The sequence below is a fragment of the Myotis lucifugus genome, unplaced genomic scaffold (assembly GCF_000147115.1).
Source record: "Myotis lucifugus unplaced genomic scaffold, Myoluc2.0 scaffold_653, whole genome shotgun sequence".
Taxonomy (NCBI): Eukaryota; Metazoa; Chordata; class Mammalia; order Chiroptera; family Vespertilionidae; genus Myotis; species Myotis lucifugus.
In genome coordinates, this window is record NW_005871701.1 from 149,396 (window position 1) to 169,824 (window position 20,429).

General features: G+C 48.5%; 1 protein-coding gene and 1 pseudogene across 4 annotated transcripts; one reads left to right on the top strand and one right to left on the bottom strand.

The window, feature by feature from the left end:
• The first annotated feature begins 141 nt into the window (after nucleotides 1-141).
• On the top strand, nucleotides 142-20,423 carry TAF8 (TATA-box binding protein associated factor 8). Of its 4 annotated transcripts, none has more exons than XM_023746305.1 (9): nucleotides 142-1,206; nucleotides 1,963-2,119; nucleotides 5,973-6,071; nucleotides 6,389-6,451; nucleotides 7,480-7,604; nucleotides 10,581-10,728; nucleotides 12,094-12,236; nucleotides 19,344-19,483; nucleotides 19,681-20,423. In XM_023746305.1, the coding sequence occupies exons 1-9, from the start codon at nucleotides 916-918 to the stop codon at nucleotides 19,685-19,687; spliced, it is 1,173 nt and encodes a 390-aa protein (XP_023602073.1). In that variant the 5' UTR covers nucleotides 142-915; the 3' UTR covers nucleotides 19,688-20,423. The 4 variants fall into 4 exon arrangements, with proteins under 4 accessions (XP_023602073.1, XP_023602074.1, XP_006105304.2 ...); XM_006105241.3 differs by having other exon boundaries at nucleotides 875-1,206; nucleotides 19,798-20,423; XM_023746306.1 differs by lacking the exon at nucleotides 5,973-6,071 and having other exon boundaries at nucleotides 19,798-20,423.
• On the bottom strand, nucleotides 13,377-13,503 carry LOC111823750 (annotated as a pseudogene).
• Nucleotides 20,424-20,429: the final 6 nt, after the last annotated feature.

The following is a 20,429-nucleotide window of genomic DNA, read 5'->3' on the forward strand; positions in this document are numbered from 1 at the left end:
CGCCCCCGCAGGCGCGGTGTGTTTACAAAGTCCTAGCCGAGCCGCGGATCGCGAGTTGAAAGCTGGGCAGGAAGTGGGGGAGAGGGGGCGGGGGAGACCAAGGGGGCTGGGTGCTCCGCGCAGCTAAGGTTAGGGCCTGAGACCTCGTCAGTGTGCCCGGGGTGAGGGGGTGGCGGCGACCCCCAGGCTCAGGTGCGTGTGATCGGGAAGGTGCGTTTCCAGACTTCTGTCTTCAGGGCATTCGCCACGCCATCACGTGCTACCCTGGGAATAAACAACAACAGTAGGCGATGTTCCTTGACCTCTGACTCTACGTCTAGCACCGCGATAGACCCTGTTTGCATTCGCTTGTTCCGTCCCCTCCCCCCGCTATCAATCACACCCGTTTTACAAAAGAGGAAACTGAGGCACAGTGAGGTTTAGGGCATGTGCCCGTGGTCCCACAGCTAGCGATATTAGAATTTAAACCCAGCGTCTGCGTCCTGCCAGGGACCTGCAAACGGAGAAGAATAAGGCGCGATGCGGGCCCCGCAAGAAGAACCCGCATCTGGAGGGGCTGTCGAGCAAGTGCACAGAAAACCCACAGGCACCGCCGGCCCTGGGAGTGAGGCGGGCAAGGGACAGAGCCTCCTGCTTTCTGCGCCTCCCGGCTGGCCCGGCAACCACCGGCGGATTGAGGACAGCAGGGTGCAATGGAAGACCTGGACTCGGCTGCAAGTGGGCCATTGGCGGGCTGTAGACCCGCAGCACAACATTAAATTTCCCCAAATTTCCCGCTGCAGAAGAATCACCTGGAGAGGCTAACAACACGGAGTCTCGGGTCCCTCCCGCAGACAGTGAGTCACTGGCACTGGGCGGGACCTAGCCAGGTGTTGCTAACAGCCACGTTTGGGGCGTTCTAGGGGTGTGCTCTTTATGAGAAACGATTACGTGAGGAAAGAGGTGTGCAAGCGAGGGCGCATTTTCCGGGCCAATTTCGAGGCTCACAGCAACCCGTCGCTCAGTGTAGGTCACGTGAGCCGGGTCCTCAGAACCCCACCTCCCCCCACCTCGGTTGGGCTTTGGAAAACCCAGAGGTGCGAGCACCGCCCCGCCCCTTTCCCGCCGGACGACTACAAATCCCATCCTGCCCTGCGCTCGCGCACGTTACGCCAGAGCAAGATGGCCGACACGATGGCCACTGCGGGGGCTGGCAGCTCCGGAACGGTAAGGGCGGGAGGCGCGGGGCTGAAGCTGTGAGAGTCGGGGCATTCTTCAGCTTTCCCCTAGCCGGGGCAACAGGCTCGTTCCCAGACATCCAGCCCCACCAAGAACTCCGTATGGAGGAGGGTTTTTCAGGCCGTACCTGCCCTCCCTCTTTGGGACTTGGCGGCGGCCTCCGGAGTTGGTCGACCCGTGTGCTGATTGGCTCGTTTCGGGGTTGGGAACCCGGAACACCTCTTAATTGGTCCGAAGAGGCCGTTTCCGCCTTCTTATTGGCTAGCCAAAGTTGGGAGGGATTCCTGTTTCAAAATATTATCGTTCCTACTTTCCGGTGCTGTTATCCTTTGCCCTCCTCTCTTCAGCACCATGTGTTATTATTTTAATTTCCCTTGTTAGTGAAGTGGTGTGCAGATGGGAGGAACAAGAGAGATTTTTTTTCTGTGAGTTAGAAATAAATTCAGTCTCATCATACGTGTTTCTTCAGCTGTATATCCTCATAATCTGCTAAAACAGAAAGTAAGAAACAGCCATTTGTGTTATTAGAAGTTTACGTTTTAGGGAAGCAGAAAGGCTGTCTCCGTATTTAGAGCCCCTTGGCTGCTCAGTTATTACTTACTTGGCTATCACATTTTGTTAAGCACTGGTAAGTAAGTATTTAGCAAATGAATGTTTGCTCGCCATGACGATGTGTGAACTATGCGATTGCATCCTTGTTTAGTGGATGAAAATCTTCTCTCTTTCTGGGCTGCTGATTCACAGAGATCAGGAGGTAAACAGTCCACTAACCCTGCTGACAATTACCATCTGGCACGGAGGCGAACCCTGCAAGTGGTGGTGAGCTCCTTGCTGACAGAGGCAGGGTTTGAGAGTGCTGAGAAAGCGTCCGTGGAAACATTGACAGAGATGCTACAGAGCTGTAAGTATAGGAACAACAGGCCTTCTTCAGGTCAACCACACATCAGTGCCGTGTCCTGCACTGTGATCGTGTTAGAGAGGATTTAAGAAAAAGAACATAGTCAAGTGACTTACAAGCTTTAGAATCAGATAGACCTGGGTGTAAGTCATCACTCTACCACTTAATAGTTGGGGCAAGTTGCTAGGCCTCCTGACTCTTAATTTCCTCATTTGTGAAATGGAATAATAATTTGCACCTCATGGAATTGTAAGTATAAGTGAGACACATATGTAAATTATTCGATACTGGGAACATTGTAAGCTCTTGATGACTTGCAGGTGCTATTATTGCTGTTTATGTTCTGTACTCAAAGAACTTATAATTTTATTGGAGAGTTAGGATTAATGTCTACAAAATAGATGCCACCACATAATATAATAAAATGTATTATATACAAAGATACAAAGGGTAAGGGTGAATATGTTTTATAAAATGGGAAAAAAACACTTTTTAAAAAAATAAATTTCATTGATTTTTTTTACAGAGAGGAAGGGAGAGGGATAGAGAGTTAGAAACATCGACCAGCTGCCTCCTGCACACTCCCTACTGGGGACGTGCCCGCAACCAAGGTACATGCCCTTGACCAGAATCAAACCTGGGACCTTTCAGTCCACAGACCGACACTCTGTGCACTGAGCCAAACTGGTTAGGGCGAAAAAAAACACTTTGAAAAGGAAATGCCTTAAGTCCTAGCTGGTTTGGCTCAGTGGATAGAGTGTCAGCCTGCTGATTGAAAGGTCCCGAGTTCAATTCTGATCAAGGACACATGCCAGAATTATGGGCTCGATCCCCAGTGGGGGGCCTGCAGGAGGCGGCAGATCAATGATTTTCTCTCATCATTGATGTTTCTAACTCCCTCTCCCTTCCTCTCTGAAATCAATAAAAATACATTAAAAAAAAAAAAAAAGGAGCCCTGACCAGTTTGGCTCAGTGGATAGAGCGTCAGCCTGCGGACTGGAGGGTCCCAGGTTCGATTCCGGTCAAAGGGCATATACCTTGGTTGCGGGCACATCCCCAGTGGGAGGTGTGCAGGAAGCAGCTGATCGATATTTCTCTCTCATCGATGCTTCTAACTCTCTATCCCTCTTCCTTCCTCTCTGTAAAGAATCAATAAAATATATTTAAAAAAATAAAAAATAAAAAATAAATTTAAAAAAAGGAAATGCCTGGAGATTTAGGACCCTAGAATGGTCTCATACTGGCTTTTCTGCACATACAATGTACTTCCCTATTTGGGCCTTTTTGGGGGCTAGGATGGGATGAGGAATGAGGGTGCCAACACCTATGAATGGGAGTGAAAGAATGGTTTAGGACAGTGGTCAGCAAACTGCAGCTCGGCAAACCGCGGCTCACGAGCCACATGTGGCTCTTTGGCCCCTTGAGTGTGGCTCTTCCACAAAATACTGGCTCTTCCACAAAATACTGACTTCTGCGCATGGGCCACGAAGTTTCATTCGCACTGTACATGCACGCCTGTACGTGGAAGAGCCACACTCAAGGGGCCAAAGAGCCGCATGTGGCTCGTGAGCCGTGGTTTGCTGACTGACCACGGGTTTAGGCAGAGGGAGAAATTGAATAAATTGAACTGCAGTGCAGGCCAAACAAAAATTTGACCACTGCAGTGGGGAGCTCTAGGATGATAATTGCCCATCAGGTATCCCACATTAGGCGGAAAAGGGCCCTGCCTTTATACTTTGGTCTTGATCAGTCACTAGATGTAGACTGCCCCAGGAAGGGCAGATTCGAGGTGAGATGGCTCTCTGATATTTGGAACTTTTACATACCAAATGTTTTCCTAAAGCTGTGATCTTGGACTTTTTTTTATCTTAGAACCTCTGTGGACTCTTAAATATTGAGGACCCTGTGGAGTTGTGTATAAATGGGATGGAGATATAAATATAAATATATATGTGTATATATTTTGCCACATTAGAAAGTAAAACAAAATTTTAAAACATGAGAGTGAACAAGCATATGATCCATTATCCATCAGAGCCATGATGTCATCCCAGGTCAGATAGCCTCTGGAAAACTGCCTGAGAGAATGAGTAGAAAAATAAAAAAATGTCTTAATTTGATTATGAGCCCTAGCTGGTTTGGCTCAGTGGATAGAGCATTGCCCTGCAGACTGAAGGGTCCTGGGTTTGATTCCGGTCAAGGGCTCATGCCGGGGTTGTGGGCTCAATCCCCAGTAGGGGGCGTGCAGGAGGCAGCCAATCAATGAGTCCCTCTCGTCATTGATGTTTCTAGCTCTCTCTCCCTCTCCCTTCCTCTCTGAAATCAATAAAAATATATTTTTTTAAAAATTGAATATGGCCCTGGCCGGCGTGGCTCAGTGGATAGAGCACCGGCCTGCGGACTGAAGGGTCCCGGGTTCGATTCCCGGTCAAGGGCACATGCCCGGGTTACGGGCTGGATCCTCAGTGGGGGGCGTGCAGGAGGGAGCCGATCCGTGATTCTCTCTCATCATTGATGTTTCTCTCTTTCTAGCTCTTCTCCCTTCCTCTCTGAAATCAATAAAGGAATATATATATATTTTTTTAAATTGAATATGAAAACACTTTGGACCTGTGGACTTTGGAAAGGTTTATAGGGTCGCCTAGGGATTCCCAGACCACGCTTTGAGAACTTTTGTCCGAAAGGAATGGACTAATAGTTCCCATTAGATTCCCCCCAGTAAACAGATGCTACCCATCGTTTTTCTGTGTATAGGCTGGTATTAGTGGCTTGCCCAGGGTAGCATGGCAAGTTGGTGATAGGTTTTCAGTTAGACACCTTTCCCGACTTGCTTTTATCTTCTGAACCTTTTTGGATCCCTTACATCTGATGAATTCTGTGGACCATTCCCAGGTGTGTGTGTGTGTGTGTGTGTGTAAAATTGAGCACAATTTCAGGTTTCATGGAACCTCCCATCCCCTTGAAGCCCATTCATGGAGTCCGCTTCATACCTTCCCCTTTCTCGGAAGGACCAAAGCATGGCTATTAAACAGAGGTTCAGCTTTAGACAGACAACACAGACAATAAGGCCCTTTTTTTTGGTTGCAAGATATACGTAACATAAAATTTATTATTTTAACCACTTTTAAGTGTACAATTCAGTGACAGTAAATATATTCACAATGTTGTACAACCATCAACACTATTCATTTCCAGAACTTTTTCATTATTCCAAACAGAAACTCTAAACCTGTAAGTGATAACTCCTTAATCATCTCTTCCCCCTGCCCCTGGTAACTTCTAAGCTACTTTTTGGCTCTATGGATTTTTTTTTTCTGTCATATAAGTAGAATCTTAAAACATTTGCCTTTTTGTGTCTGGTTCAGTTCACTTAGCATAATGTTTTCAAGGTTCATCTTTGTAGCATGGATTAGTACTTCCTTTCTTTTTAAATTTATTTAAGTTTTTGTTGATTTGAGAGAGAGAGAGAAACATCTATCGGCCGCCTCTGTTATGCAACACAGGCATGTGCCCTGACTGGGAATCGAACTGGTGACCTTTTGGTCACAGAACAACACTCTACCAACTGAGCCACACCAGCCAGGGCTACTTCATTCCTTTCTTATGGCTAATTAATAATCTGTTGTATGGATCGACCACATTTTGTTCATCCTTCATCTTTTGATGACACTTGGGTTGTTTCCACCTTAAGGCCATTGTGAATAATGCCACTATGGACATAAATATCTATTTATGTTCCTGCTTACAATTTGCTTGGGAATATACCCAGGAGTCGAGTTGCTGGCTCATATGTTAATCCTTTGCTTACCTTTTAGGGAACTGAGAATAAGACTTTATGCCTTTGATTCTTTCCCAGACATTTCAGAAATTGGGAGAAGTGCCAAGTCTTACTGTGAGCACACAGCCAGGACCCAGCCCACGCTGTCAGATATTGTGGTCACTCTTGTTGAGATGGGTGAGTGCACAGTTTCCAGTTCTTCAGTGCAGCTGAGTTGGAGTTATGGGAGAGAGAGGAGCGAGCCACATCTGCTGAGTGTTTTTTAATTCCCTTATGGTTCTTCTGGTCGGTTTTTAGCTCGAGGGGGTTACCAACTGAGGGTTCCTCTGAACCCGTTTAAGAGACCACCTAACTCCCTGGTGGGCATCTGCTGGAGCTTCTCAGTGGCAGCAAAATGCTTGAGTGGGGAGTTTAAGCTATTTCAGCACAATGTTCCTCTCCCAAGTTCAGTATCTGGTGGTCTGGGCAGTGACTTTTGTTTTCCTGTTTCTTAGGGTTCAACGTGGACACTCTCCCTGCTTATGCAAAACGGTCCCAGAGGATGGTCATTACTGCCCGTAAGTGACTTTGAACTGAGGTCCTCAGTAAGTTCTCAGTTAATGCTTGTGGAATGAATTCATTAAATAAGCCCTTTGTTCAGCTGCTTCTTTATTGCAGGCTCCCTTCCATCATTTGGGGCTACCTGTAGCATCACCTTTGTTTGGGCTAATGGGACTGGGACCTGACGTTCTGTCGCCAGAAAGGGAAACCCTCTGAGATGTTGCTATGATTCTTGTGCTTTAGCCCTAGAACGGCAGTTGATGCTGCTTGAGAAATGCTAGTGCTCTAGTTCTTCCTTAGATCAAGAGTCAGTAAACTAAGGTCTGTAGGCCTAATGTGGCCCACCACCCGTTTTTGTAAATAAAGTTTTATTGTAAAACAATCTTTGATTGCCTTGTGCTATAATGGCCGAGTTGAGCAGTTGTGACAGACTGTATGGCTTGGAAAACCTAAAATATTTACTCTGTCTCTTTGTTTCTATCGAAGGCACAGTTAGACGACCTGTGCCTTAGATGGAAACTGACTGCTATAAACTGAGCTGGGAGTAACTAGTGTGGGCTGGTAGGACCTGGGGAGACTCCACTTGATTTTTTCCCACCACTTTTTTCTAGCTGACATCTTTTGAAGACCTTCCCTCTCAAGTAGCAGTGAAGGTGCCATTTTTAATCCCATGCTTACCTTGGCATACTGTATGACTTTGTTATCTGGGTTCTATGAAAAGAGAGTTAACAGCTCATGTAACTCCTTGGTCACTCAGCAGCCTCAGTGTGCTCTTTTGTGATGTGAACATTGTCACAGCAAACCACTCACCTGCCTAAGAAGCTTGCAGGCAGATTGTTGTAGATGGGAATGTCACCCAAGGTCATTCAGCAGGGCTGGGCATGTGGGGGTGACCTGAGGTCCTTAAGTCCGTCAAGGCCTTTTTAAAATAGAAGTACAGAGTGTCTGTTGTCCAGAGATCCAGCATTTACTTTGAGAAAAGGAGGGTTTGGGTAGAGACCCAAGTCCTTGGGTGGAAGAGTAACCAGTTGTGACTCTGTTGCAGCTCCAGTGACCAATCAGCCAGTGACCCCCAAAGCTCTCACTGCGGGGCAGAACCGACCCCACCCGCCGCACATCCCCAGCCATTTTCCCGAGTTCCCCGACCCCCACACCTACATCAAAACCCCGGTGAGTGTCGAGGAGGTGACGGGGGCTATGACTAATGCGAAATATTCAGTTTCTACTGATTGTTGGGTCAAAAGCTTATTGATGAAAGGTGGACTCAGAACTCAGAATGTCTTTTCTTATTAATAAACAATTTGGCATAGGAGGATTATGTCCTCCAGTTGGCTCACAAAAACATAGTTAACAAGAAATTGAAGCCTGTCCCGCCAAAACGCAAAAGGCCCTACCACCTAGAGAAGAGGCGGGACGGGCACTCCAGAAAGTATTCACAGTAACTCTTGTTGCTTTGTGTGTGCTTTCCTGAGTTTTCCAAACTTTTCATAGAAAAGAGTTCTTTTTGAAACCAGGGGGAAACGATTATTTAAACCATACTTGGTGATAACATGAAATGAAACTCAGCATAACTTGAGTTCTGGGTCTGCATGAGCACAGATTGAGGTGTCTTCCATGGTTTAGATGTGTTCTCTTTCGCCAGAGGAGCAGTTTTGCCCTCCTGGGGACAGGTGCGTGTGCAGAGAAGTCCCAGAGGTCCTCCCACACGCTTCCTTTGTCCCCGCCTCCACAGCACGTGCTGATGCAAATACGGCATCATGTGGGCAGGCAGGCGGGCGGGGCGCGTCCTCCAGACATTTCTCCACACTTCAGGATACTGGGGGAAGGAATAGGTAGTCAACTACCCTTGCACTACAGCTGCTGGCCTTGACCTGCGATCTCTGTATTAGTGTCCCAGAGCCGCCGTAACAAAATGCCATATACTAGGGGGCTTAGAACAACAGAAATGTATTGCTTTACAGTCTGGAGGGCACGTGGCCGGATTCAAGATGTTGCCAGGGCCATGCTCTCTCTGAAACCTGTAGGAGAAGCCTTCCTTGCCTTTCCTAGCTTCTGGTGGTTTGTGGGCACTCCTGGCCTGTAGACGCAGGACTGCAGTTCTCTGTTACAGCTGTGTCTCTGTCTTCACGTGGCCATTTTCTTGCAAGGGCATTAGTTCTATTGGAACAGAGTCCCACTCTACTCTTGTATGACCTCTTTTTAACTCATCACCTCTGCAATGACCCTATTTCCAAATGAGATCATATGCTGAGATACTGGGGGTTAGGACTTCAACATATTTTTTTTTTAGGGGACACAATTCAGAAGAGATTGGGCCCAATCTCAGGGTGGTATGGACATACACTTGGGACACAATTCAACCCATCACAGTCTCTAACTCTTTTATGGTGTATTTCTGTCCGTAAAAATATTAAGTACATACTCCAATAAACATTCATGCTGACTTACATGAATATTATCATGTACTAGAGGCCCAGTGCATGAAATTCATGCATGGGAGGGGGGTGTCCTCCTCAGCCTGGCCTGCGCCCTCTCACAATTGGGACCCCGCGGGTAGGGTCCTTAGGCCTGGCTGGCGATCAGGGCCTATCGGGGCTTTCCTTCCCCCTGCTGCCAGCAGCTGGGCCCCCCCACCCCCACTGCTGCCACTGCTTGCCATCTGCGGCGCTGCCCCCTCCTCCCCCAACACCAGTCACCTCCCTCTGTTGGCGACAGGCATGGGGTGCGATCGCTTGGCTGGCCTGGGTCTCCTTCTGTGGGGTGATCGCTGGCCGGCCCCGCACACCCGCCACAGCATCACTGGCCGGTGGCCTGGGCCTCCCTCTGTGGGGCGATCGATAATGGGGCTCCATGATCAATGGCTCTGCAGCGGGAGGCCCCGCCCACCTGGCCAGGGCTCCGAGATCATTCTGCTGTTCTGTCGTTCAGTCGATTTGCATATTATGCTTTTATTATTATAGACTACTCCACCAAAATAATGGGCATTATAGATAATCTGAACCTTATTAAAGGTTCAGGAAATCTTTTTGCTCCTTTTTAGTGGCAGCATGTGATGGCCTCTGCCTTTTAGGTTTTGAAATCTTGGTGTAATACTTGGTGGAATAGTACGTTAGAGGTCTTATTCTGAGATCAGCTTATTTTAATACGTTAGCAGCTCTCTTAGTTGAAAAAGATACATTACAAAGATATGTAGCATTGTTGCCTCCACTTAATCAATCACAAATGAATTTGCATCTTCTAATTATTGGAAGAATTTTGTTTAAAATTTTCTATTCAATTTCTAACTTTTTGAATCTCAAACAGTGCTCTCTCTCTCTTTTTTATTTAAATATATTTTTATTGACTTCAGAAAGGAAGGGAGAGGGAGAGAGAGATAGAAAAATAAGTGATGAGAGAGAATCATTGATCGGTTGCCTCCTGCATGGCCTTACTGGGGACCAAGCCCGCAACCCAGGCATGCGACTGGGAATTGAACCATGACCTCCAGGTTCATAGGTTGATGCTCAACCACTGAGCCACGCCAGCCTGGCTCAACTAGTTCTCTTAAAAATGATGGGAAGGTCTTACATTTTTAATGTTTGTAACAAGTATGTTCAAAATCCAGTCAAATTCTTCATTTTGGGATGATTTTAAACGTCAGAAAATCTTGTTTCTATGTTTAAGTGTGGATATGGAAACTGTATGCAGGCCATACCCTTGAATTAACATTGACAACAGTGGAAACGTTTTTAAGCACTTTCTTCAAAAATCCCATCTCTGTACCACAAAGAGTTGTTAATTACTTCTTTGGTCATTGTTACAATGTCCCCTATACCATCACAATTTAAAATGTTTTGGCCCTAGCTGGTTTGGCTCAGTGAATAGAGCGTTAGCCTGCGGACTGAAGGGTCCCAGGTTCAATTCCGGTCAAGGGCACATGCCCGGGTTGCGGACTCGATCCCCAGTAGGGGGCGTGCAGGAGGCAGCCGGTCATTGATTCCCTCTCATCATTGATGTTTCTATCTCTCTGTCCCTCTCTGAAATCAATAAAAATATATTTAAAAAATAAAAATAAGTAAAAGGATATAGAAACAGCAAAGCTGGGCCTCAGGGAGGACAGAATGACCCGTTGGGATTACTCTATAGTGTCTTTGCTGTTCTTTTCAGACGTACCGCGAGCCTGTGTCTGACTACCAGGTCCTGCGGGAGAAGGCTGCATCCCAAAGACGGGACGTGGAGCGGGCACTCACCCGTTTTATGGCCAAGACAGGCGAGACCCAGAGTCTTTTCAAAGATGACGTCAGCACGTTTCCATGTAAGAGTCTAGCCCCTCTGTGGACCCTGTCTTGTCATTTGAGATAATAGCATCTTCCCTTACTCTCAGCATGGTAGGAAGAAACAAATGATAAGCTTTGTTTTATCTTGGGTGCCTCTCGTTCTTCAGATTTCTGGCTCCTTTTCCCAGTTCTTAAGGCCTGTCCCTAACAGATGACTCAGAATAGTAATGGCCTCTGTTGGGATTGGCTGCTTGAGGTCTGTTGAGTTTGGGTTACCTCAAGAGTAACTGAGCCCTGGGCCTCAGAGGCACTCATGCAGCAGAAGTGGCAGCCCCGGTTGTAGAAGGGACAGAGGCATCAGGGGGGCAGGGCAGTTACAGAACACCTGGCAGGCTTTGCGCTTCACCATGTCCTCACACAGGTACTGTCTCACTTAATTTCCCATCTCAGCGCCACCATTTCGCCATGTGACCAAGTCGCTTCATTTCCATAGGCCTCAGGTTTTCCAAAGATGAACAAGGGTGATTCATTCATTCAGCAAGTGCTCGCTGTGTGCCTGGCCCTGAAAGAATAGCAGCTAAGTTATTAAGTGCCAGATGAGGTGCCAATCGTTTCCCCTAAATCAGCAGTCGCCAACCTTCCGGACCTCTCGGACCGCTGCCCTAAGTCATCCCATTAAATCCTCTCAGGAGCCCAGGGGTTAGGAGCTGTTATTACCATTACAGGAAGCCAAGGCTTATAAAGAGGAGAAAGGAAGTAACTTGCCCAAGGTCACAGCTAGTAACTTTCAAACCTAGGCTCACCTGATAATCACATTCTACCACACATAGAGACCTTCTATTATTTATTTCATCAGCAATTGCTTCTCCTCCTCAGTGCCTTTTGGAAGTGCCTGAAGTGCCTTCTAGCTCAGTGGATACACTGACCTGCAGGGAGTTCTCAAATCCAATATTTGGCCTTGAATCCTTCAGGCTGATGGGCTCAAAATCTCTGCTCTGGAAATGAGGCTTAGAGGGGTTAAGGAGGTGTGAAATCACTAAGCTGATGCTTTACTAGGACTCAGCCCCAGTTCTGTCTGATTTTAGTCCTACAGCACTCGGGAAAAGTGGACCCTGAAGTTACACTGCTCAAGTTCAGATCCCACTCTGCCACTGTCTGTGTGCTGGAGGAAGCCACTTAACCTCTCAGCATCTCAGGTTCCTTCTCTGTAAAACGGGGTTGGTAATGGTACTTAGCCATTACAGTGGATTCAGATGGTACGTGTGAGGCCTGTAGGACACAGTGAGTGCTTGAGTGTGTCAGCCATTATTGTCAGTGGGTGCTGCTCGCTGCTCTGCTGTGAGGCCCTGAGCCAGCTGCAAGGACTCCATGACAGTGGAATTTGCTCTCTTCCAATCCCACAGTGATTGCTGCCAGACCTTTCACCATCCCCTACCTGACGGCTCTTCTTCCATCCGAACTGGAGATGCAACAAATGGAAGAGACGGATTCCTCGGAGCAGGATGAGCAGACGGACACAGAGAACCTCCCTCTTCATATCAGCACGGTGGGTCCTGCCTTCTGCCTGCTTCAGAGTAGCCCCCAAACTAGCCCACACTGCCTGCAGCCTGTCACCCTGGGACCTGGACATGACCTACCCCAGGTCTCTGCCTTCATGTTAGGGACTTGCAAGTTGGGCTCATGATGATCCAAGTGTGATGGGATCTCTAGCTTAGAGGCAAGTCCTGTCCTGGGGCTTCATTCATTCATTCAATAAATACTGAATGAGCGCCTGCCAGAGGCAGGCACAGTTCCAGGTGCTAGGGAATGAGGAGGAGACAAAACTGACAAAATTTCCTACCCTCATGGAGTTAAGGTATGAAGTAATAAATTAAGAGATGGGAAGTAGGTATGGGCGCAGGGGAGTGTGGTTTTAGGATGACTGAGAGGGTGGCATATGAGTAAAGACCTGAAGGGAACACAGCTTACATATCTGGGAGTAGAGCATTCCTCACAGGGGGAACAGCAGGTGCAAAGGCCCTGAGGTGGGAGCTGTTGTGTTGAAGAACAGCAAGGCCATCAGGATGGCCGAGTGGCATGAACAGGGAGGAGAGTAGGAAGGGATGCGGTCAGAGAGCTCATGGGGTGGGGTGCAGGGGTCAGATCTTAAAAGCTTTGTTAAACGTGGGCTTCCCCGCGTTTACGGTGCGATGAGGTTCACCTCATGAAAGAGGGGTCTTCTAAGCAAACATCACTTCCCTTTGTAAGTACAAAGTAGTTAAAGGGCCTGCGGAAGGTTATCTAACACTCTAGGTCAGTGATGGCGAACCTTTTGAGCTTGGCGTGTCAGCATTTTGAAAAACCCTAACTTAACTCTGGTGCCGTGTCACATATAGAAACTTTTTGATGTTTGCAACCATAGTAAAACAAAGACTTATATTTTTGATATTTATTTTATATATTTAAATGCCATTTAACAAAGAAAAATCAACCAAAAAAATGAGTTCGAGTGTCATAGGTTCGCCATCACTGCTCTAGGTAATGACATAGGTGAGGTCACGGCGGTGAGTGAGTCGAGGATGAAATCATGCCAGGAGCTGCCTGCGCTCTCCTGGACATGGAGACGCCAAGCCGTATGGTAGAGTAGACAGACCTGACCCTTGGAGTCAGACTGGTCTGGGTTTATTCTTTTTATTTTTATTTTTTTCACTGTGCAACCTGCTTCAGTGCCTGCAGCCTACAGGCACAGGCCGGGCAATGGTTCAAGCGCAGCTTGCTCGGGCCTGGGGCACTGAGACCCAGGGGACAGGCCTGCCATCAGTTTAAACCGGTGCACTGGTCTGGCTTTAAATCCAGACCGAGCTGCTCACCCAACATCTGAGTCTGCTTCCTCACAGGCGCAGACAGGAGCAGGAGCACCTCCCTCTAGGGCAGTGGTTCTCAACCTTGGCTGCACATTAGAATCACCTGGGAATCTTTTTAAAATCCTGATTCCTGGGCCTCATCCTCTGGAAATTGTTTCTTTGTTATGGGGTGGGGCCACAGCATTAGTAACAAAGAAACAGAATTTCCGGAGGATGGGGCCCAGGAATCAGGATTTTATTTTATTTTATTTTTTTTTAAATCTTTATTGTTCAGATTATTACATTTGTTCCTCTTTTTTCCCCCCATAACTCCCCTCCTTCCAGCTCCCACCCCACCCTCCACCCTCACTCCCCACCCACTGTGTTCATCCATAGGTGCATGATTTTTGTCCAGTCACTTCCCGCATCTCCCACACCCCTTTTCCCCCCAAGAATAGTCAGTCTATTCCCTTTCTATGTCCCTGATTCTATTATAATCACCAGTTCATTCTGTACATCAGGTTATTTATTCACTTGATTCTTAGATTCATTTGTTGATAGATGCATATTTGTTGTTCATTATTTGTATCTTTACCTTTTTCTTCTTCTTCCTCTTCTTAAAGGATACCTTTCAGCATTTCATATAATACTGGTTTGGCGGTGATGAACTCCTTTAGCTTTTCCTTATCTGTGAAGCTCTTTATCTGACCTTCAATTCTGAATGATAGCTTTGCTGGATAAAGTAATCTTGGTTGTAGGTTCTTGGTATTCAGCACTTTGAATATTTCTTGCCATTCCCTTCTGGCCTGCAAAGTTTCTGTTGAGAAATCAGCTGACATTCGTATGGGTATTCCCTTGTAGGTAATTGAGCCTCTTTCTCTTGCTGCTTTTAAGATTTTCTCTTTGTCTTTTGCTCTTGGCATTTTAATGATGATGTGTCTTGGTGTGGTCCTCTTTGGATTCCTTTTGTTTGGGGTTCTCTGCGCTTCTTGGACCTGTAAGTCCATTTCTTTCTCCAGATGGGGGAAGTTTTCTGCCATTATTTCTTGAAATAGGTTTTCAATATCTTGCTGTCTCTCATCTTCTGGAACTCCAATAATTCTGATATTAGGCCGCTTAAAGCTGTCCCAGAGGCTCCTTATACTATCTTCACACTTTCGGATTCTTTTTTCATTTTGGTTTTCCAATTGGGTGTTTTTTGTCGAATCTTTGGTTTGATTCTTTTGCTCGTCTGGTCTGCTATTGGGTATAATATTCTTTATTTCAGTCCGTGTATGCTTACTTTCTTTTTTTTTTTTTTTTATTTTTTTTTTATTTTTTATTTTTTTTAATATATTTTATTTTTTACAGAGAGGAAGGGAGAGGGATAGAGAGCCAGAAACATCGATGAGAGAGAAACATCGATCAGCCGCCTCCTGCACATCTCCCACTGGGGATGTGCCCGAAACCAAGGTACATGCCCTTGACTGGAACCGAACCTGGGACCCTTCAGTCCGAAGGCCGACGCTCTATCCACTGAGCCAAACCGGTTTCGGCAGTGTATGCTTACTTTCTAATTTCTTTATCGTAGCATCGAGGGTCTCATTAGTTTTCGTGAGGCTCTGCACAAATTTATGGCAAGCCCTCAAAATTGCGATTCTTAGCTCCATATCCTCCATTTCTGTCATGCTTTTTTGTCTCCGCATCTTTTATGCTTTCTTGGTGCACCCCCTTGTGGTCTCTGTGCGCAGTCTTGTTCTAGCCAAGCCTTAATTGTTGTAGTTAACACTAGAGGGATTTGACCAGCAGACCTACTGGCTGTAGGATTCTGGGGAGGCGCTAGTCCTGCCCTTGCCTGAGGCGATCGGCAAATGTCTGTGCGCAGTGCCTGGGCGGGGCGGGCTCAACAGGGCGGGGGGAGGGAGCAGCTATGGGCGCTCTCAGTCCGTCCCCAAGGGCTCTGCCTCTCTGTCCCAGCAATCGCTGCAAACCTCGGAGGGGCCGTAGCCAGACAGTCCCGCTTCTCCCGTTTGAGTCAGGGTCCCTAGAGACTCGCCCGGATCTGTAGCCCAGAGTCTGAGACTCACTCCTGAGTGAAAACGACAACCGCGCCCTCAGCCACCAGCCCGCTTTGCGCGCGCACCGCAGCTCCACCGTACCTTTAAATTTTCCACACTGCGCCTCCTCTGTGCGTCGGACTGCTGTTGTTTTTGCTTCTAGCTGAAGAGTCCCTCCTCAGCCAGCCTTCCTGTGGTTCTGGTTGATGTCCGTTCCGACCTTTAGCTGTATTTTTGAAGTGGTTGTTTACGGCGGCGGTCTCCGGTGTTTACCTACGCCGCCATCTTCGATTCTCCCAATCTCATTTTTTCCAGGAATCAGGATTTTAAAAAGATTCCCAGGTGATTGTAACGTGCAGCCCAGGTTGAGAACCACTGCTCTGGGGGAAGCGGGAGCCCGAGATAAAATGAGCTCACACACAGGTGCCTGGCCCAGGGCAGCTCCCGCCCCCGTGGCCCTCCCTGCTGTTCTGGGCTGCACCACCACATGCTGTCCTGTAAAAAATAAGTGGAAAGACTTTAAGAAGAGGATTCTAGCAACAGAGTTATATGCAATCGGTTGGATTTATTATTCTATTGGACTGGCAAATACTGGTATAATCATGGGTTTCAAAATTCAGAATGGACAAAAAGATGTGTGGTGGCAGTTCTTTCTCTCGTCCTGGTGCCCTGTTACCCACCTTCCTGCCTACAAAGCAACCAGTCACTGGCCTCTTTTTTTTTTTTTTTTTTTTGGCCTCTTTCTTATGAATCTAGAGACACGAACATAAACAGCAGGTCACAGGTGGTTTACCCCTCGCTGTATGCCCTCATCCATGCAGCGTGGCGGTCATTCCATGTCCGTGTAAAGGAGCGCCTTCACCCCTGCTCAGCCTCCTCATGTTCCAGGGAGGCACAAGTGGATTTAACCAGGCCCCTGCAGACATTGGTGGTTTTCTGTCATTAGCATTCACACACATTGCGACAGTTCATTAAGTAACTGGTATTTTAGATCGTTCTTTCATCTGTCAATGGCAGCATATCTCTCAAGTTCTCTTGCTGCGTAGTTTTTACTTAACCAGTCCTGGTTTCTCCATCTACTTGAACATAAAGGAACTGTTCATTTTAAATTAGTGTGTAATAGAATTATTTTTCTCTCCCATTTGAACTAGCAGTTAATCCCAGGGTCGAAACGTTTGCTCTCCCATGAGCACTGTACCCGTCATTTATTTATTTAGTGCCTGCTGGCATGTGCCAGACGCTGTTCTGAGAGCTTGGGACCCTTCAGTGAACAGAACAAAGAACACACCCGCCTTTTAGGAGCCTGTGAGTTGGCAGTGGGAGGGTGACAGCGGCTGGACTATATAAGTACATCGTTATGTGGTTTATTAAAGTGCTACTGGGGACAGGGAGGGAAGGTCCAGGGCGAAGGGTGGAGGTTTCAGTCTTAGAGTGCTCAGGGTAGACATCCCGAGAACTGACGTTTGAGCAGAGACTTGGAGGAGGTGAGGGAGTGAGCCAGGTGGCTCTCCGTGGAAGAATGTTCTGGAAAGGGACCAGCCTGTGCAGAGGCCCTGAGGAGCAGTACGGAGGCGAGTGTGGCTGTGGCTGAGGAAGGAGAGAGGGAGAGGAGAGTCACACCAGGACCTTGTGAGCAGCTTTAAGACTGGGTTTCAACTGGGTGAAATGGGAGGAGGGGGAGGCAGGTGCAGCGGAGGGACGTGTCTGAGCTAACTTTTTCCCGGATCGCCGACAGCGGTGAGGAGAAGGGACTGCAGCCGGGGCCGGCAGAGCGTGGACTGTGGACTGTGGAGGGAGGTCAGTTAGGAAGCGTTTGAGATAGTAGTCTAGGCCAGGGACAGTGGTGGGTCCTCGCAGGATGGTCGGGCCACTGGCAGTGGTCAGATTCTGCCTGTAATGTGAAGTAAGGCCAAGAAGTTTTCCTTACAGATTGAGGTGAGATGTCAGAGAAAGAAAAAAATTAAGAATGACTGGAGTGTTCGGCTTGAACAACTGGAAGGCCAGGAGGGCTGCAGGAAGGGCTGTTTAGGCACGGGGGGGAGGCCGGGGCTCAGTGTTAGGCACATGAAGTTGAGGTGCCTACCTGACACCCCAGTGGAGATGTTGAGTGGCCGTGGCTGTGTGAGCCTGGGGGGCGGCAGGCAGGTGAGGGCAGGAGCCTGTGAGACAGTGAGCCGGTGGAGGCAGCCTCGGGGCCTCCAGCAGGTCGAGGCTGGCTTTTCAGCACCCTTGTCACCTCCATCCTTATTTCAGGAAACACTTAAGGCACAGCTGAAGTGAACGTCCAGTGACTCTAAGATAAGGTGTTGACCATGGAGAAATGATAAGAGGTGGATAGGGGGTGGTTACTAAATTAAGCCATAAAGAACTTTAGAAAGCGTAGGAGCCAAACGTCCCAGGCAGGACTGGTGGTGGTCAGACCTGGTGTGTGGCGTGAGCGAGGGTGCTCTTGGGCACTCGCTTTCGGAAGAGCCTCCGGAAGCTCCACGGTGGCTCTAAGTCACCTTGCGGTCCCACCGGGTCAGGTGTTGGAGAGGGAAGCACAGGGTCTCTGGGAGGACACAGTAGATGGATAGTGTGAGCGCGTGCAGCGGAACCCAGAAGTGACACATCTCTTGCGGTTCCTGGAGCCTGACTGTTGCCTGCCTGCTGGGCCAGCGATCTCTGGGGAGAGCCTGCCGTTCATTTCCTGCCATCTGATCGTAGTGTCCTCTGCTCTGGTTGAAGTCAGAGCCTCCACAGAACAGGAATCCCAGTGACAGAACCCTGGCCTATCACCAGGGGGCGCAGCCCCACCAGCGCCTCTGGTCACTTACAGTCCCTTAGGAATGAACTTGTAGGTCAAGTTCTTCGTGTGATTTTGTCCCCCTTCCTCTGCTACACTCCTTTTACAGAACTTAGAAGAGAGTATAAGTAAGGAAAGGAGAATCAATCACCCATATTCTCAGAACCAGTTTTTTAAACTTCAACATACTACTTTTTTCCTGTTTACACACAATTGTGATTTTTTTAAAGAATTTTAATTGGGGTCATATGGAATATTTGTAAATTTATGAACTTTTCTGCAAAATCACTGTCTTCAAAAACCAAACCTGATGCTCTGACTGGTTTGGCTCAGTGGATAGAGCGTCGGCCTGTGGACTGAAGGGTCCTAGATTCGATTCCGATCAAGGGCATAGGAAAAAAACCAAACCAAACCTGAGAGACCTGATCCCCAGGTGGCAGTGGGGGTATGGATGACGTTCCCGCATTGGTGCCAGCACGCTCTGCTCTGCCTGGTGGGAACCCTCGAGGCTCTGCTGTAATGTGATCATTGGTACCACGTTGCAAGTACCAGAAAACTTGAGAATCTGGGGGGGCGTCTCTGACGCTTTACGTCAGCTTTGGTTCAGGAGAGGCCTCTGCATGGGATTGTTCTCACCCCGTCTCAGTCCTGCCAAGGGTGGAGGCCCACTTCCCTTTTTCTTCACCTCCCCACAGGTGGGGCTTCCTTCTTGAGCACCTGAATTTTAGCCCCAGACCTCTGCCCCTCCCAGGTCGCTGTTCTTTCTAACTCGTGCCCTGTCTTGTCCAGAGCTCAGGGTTCTGTGTTCTGTGCTCCACGTCGGAGCCGTTGGTCTCACCTCTGATGGCCAGTGCTGCCTGGGCCTCGTTTCATCGGAGGCCCTTTAGAAAGAAGTGGTCCCTGAGCTTCCAGTCTCCCCCGGAAAGGGGTGCTAACAGTGGTTCCTGCTGTGGGCTGATCGCTTTCCTTATGCCGTTGGTGTTTTGCTTTATTTCGGCTTTTGCTCAAAGGATGACTCTGGAGCCGAGAAGGAGAACACCTCTGTCCTGCAGCAGAACTCCTCCTTGACGGGGAGCCGGAACGGGGAGGAGAGCCTCATCGATAACCCCTACCTGCGCCCCGTGAAGAAACCCAAGATCCGCAGGAAGAAGTGAGTTGGGAGCTGGGTGCCGAGAGGCGCTCTGGCCAACCGAGGTAGTCCTCTCTGCTTCAGGGCAGAAAGGAGAGGCCACTCTTTCTTTTTCAGAAAAGTGGGTCTGAACCTCGGGGAAAGCTACTCGAGTGAGAGGAAATATCATCCCTTTCCTTCTCCTTCCTCGTCTGCCACATGTACCTCTTGTTGCATAGAGGTTAAGCTTCCTGCAGCCCCGGGACTAACCCTCACAGCCCTGGAGTTACTGCTTCCTAGAAGGAGAGCAGGGGGGCCCCCACCAGGCAGGCTCCATGGATTCCTCTTCTTTCCAGGTCCCTCTCGTGAGCTGAGAAGAAAGCCTGCCTTGTACAGAGATGCGGACACCACGCTCCTGGGGGAGTTAAAGCCACTGGAGGGAAGCAGAAAGGGGGGCCTCCCGTGGTCCAGCCGAGGCTGCTGGGGTGACTGGGCATGCTTTTCATAGCAAACTCTGTGTTAATATTTCCCATTTTCACCGATGTCTGGGTTGAGGAAGATACGATGTGGTGGTAATAACGAGGCTTTCTTAATTAGCCAGGCTGGACTGTGGGCGTAGGAGCAGCTGGCGACTTCATTCATTATCACAGGACCTGACTCCTTTGAACCCGAGAGACCAGGAAGGCAGCAGGAAGAGGGGTGCACCTTCTCTGCTTCCCCCAGAGGACTGTTTGCCTGGCGTCCGTTTCAGGCCATCCGGGTCCCTTTATTGACTCACAGACAACCTGTAACACCAGTTTCTCACCCTAGAACCTCAGTCTTATTTCTCTTCTCACCTGGGCTCCAAGCGCCCTGCTGAGATGACGAAGGTGACTTTGCCTTCCCCCATGTCCCTCCTTGACCTGGGCCGCAGGAGTCAGGAGGAGAGAGCAGGTGTGTCACGTGGAGGAGGGTGATGCGTCACAGCGCACCGACTCTCTCATTGCAT

What these genes read in the sequence shown, in the direction of transcription:
- TAF8 (XM_006105241.3), top strand. Translation starts at nt 916, where the DNA reads ATGAGAAACGATTACGTGAGGAAAGAGGTGTGCAAGCGAGGGCGCATT. An exon ending in GGGCTGGCAGCTCCGGAACG is followed by an intron (nt 1,207 to 1,962) that starts GTAAGGGCGGGA and finishes GCTGATTCACAG; the next exon opens with AGATCAGGAGGTAAACAGTC. An exon ending in GGTCACTCTTGTTGAGATGG is followed by an intron (nt 6,072 to 6,388) that starts GTGAGTGCACAG and finishes CCTGTTTCTTAG; the next exon opens with GGTTCAACGTGGACACTCTC.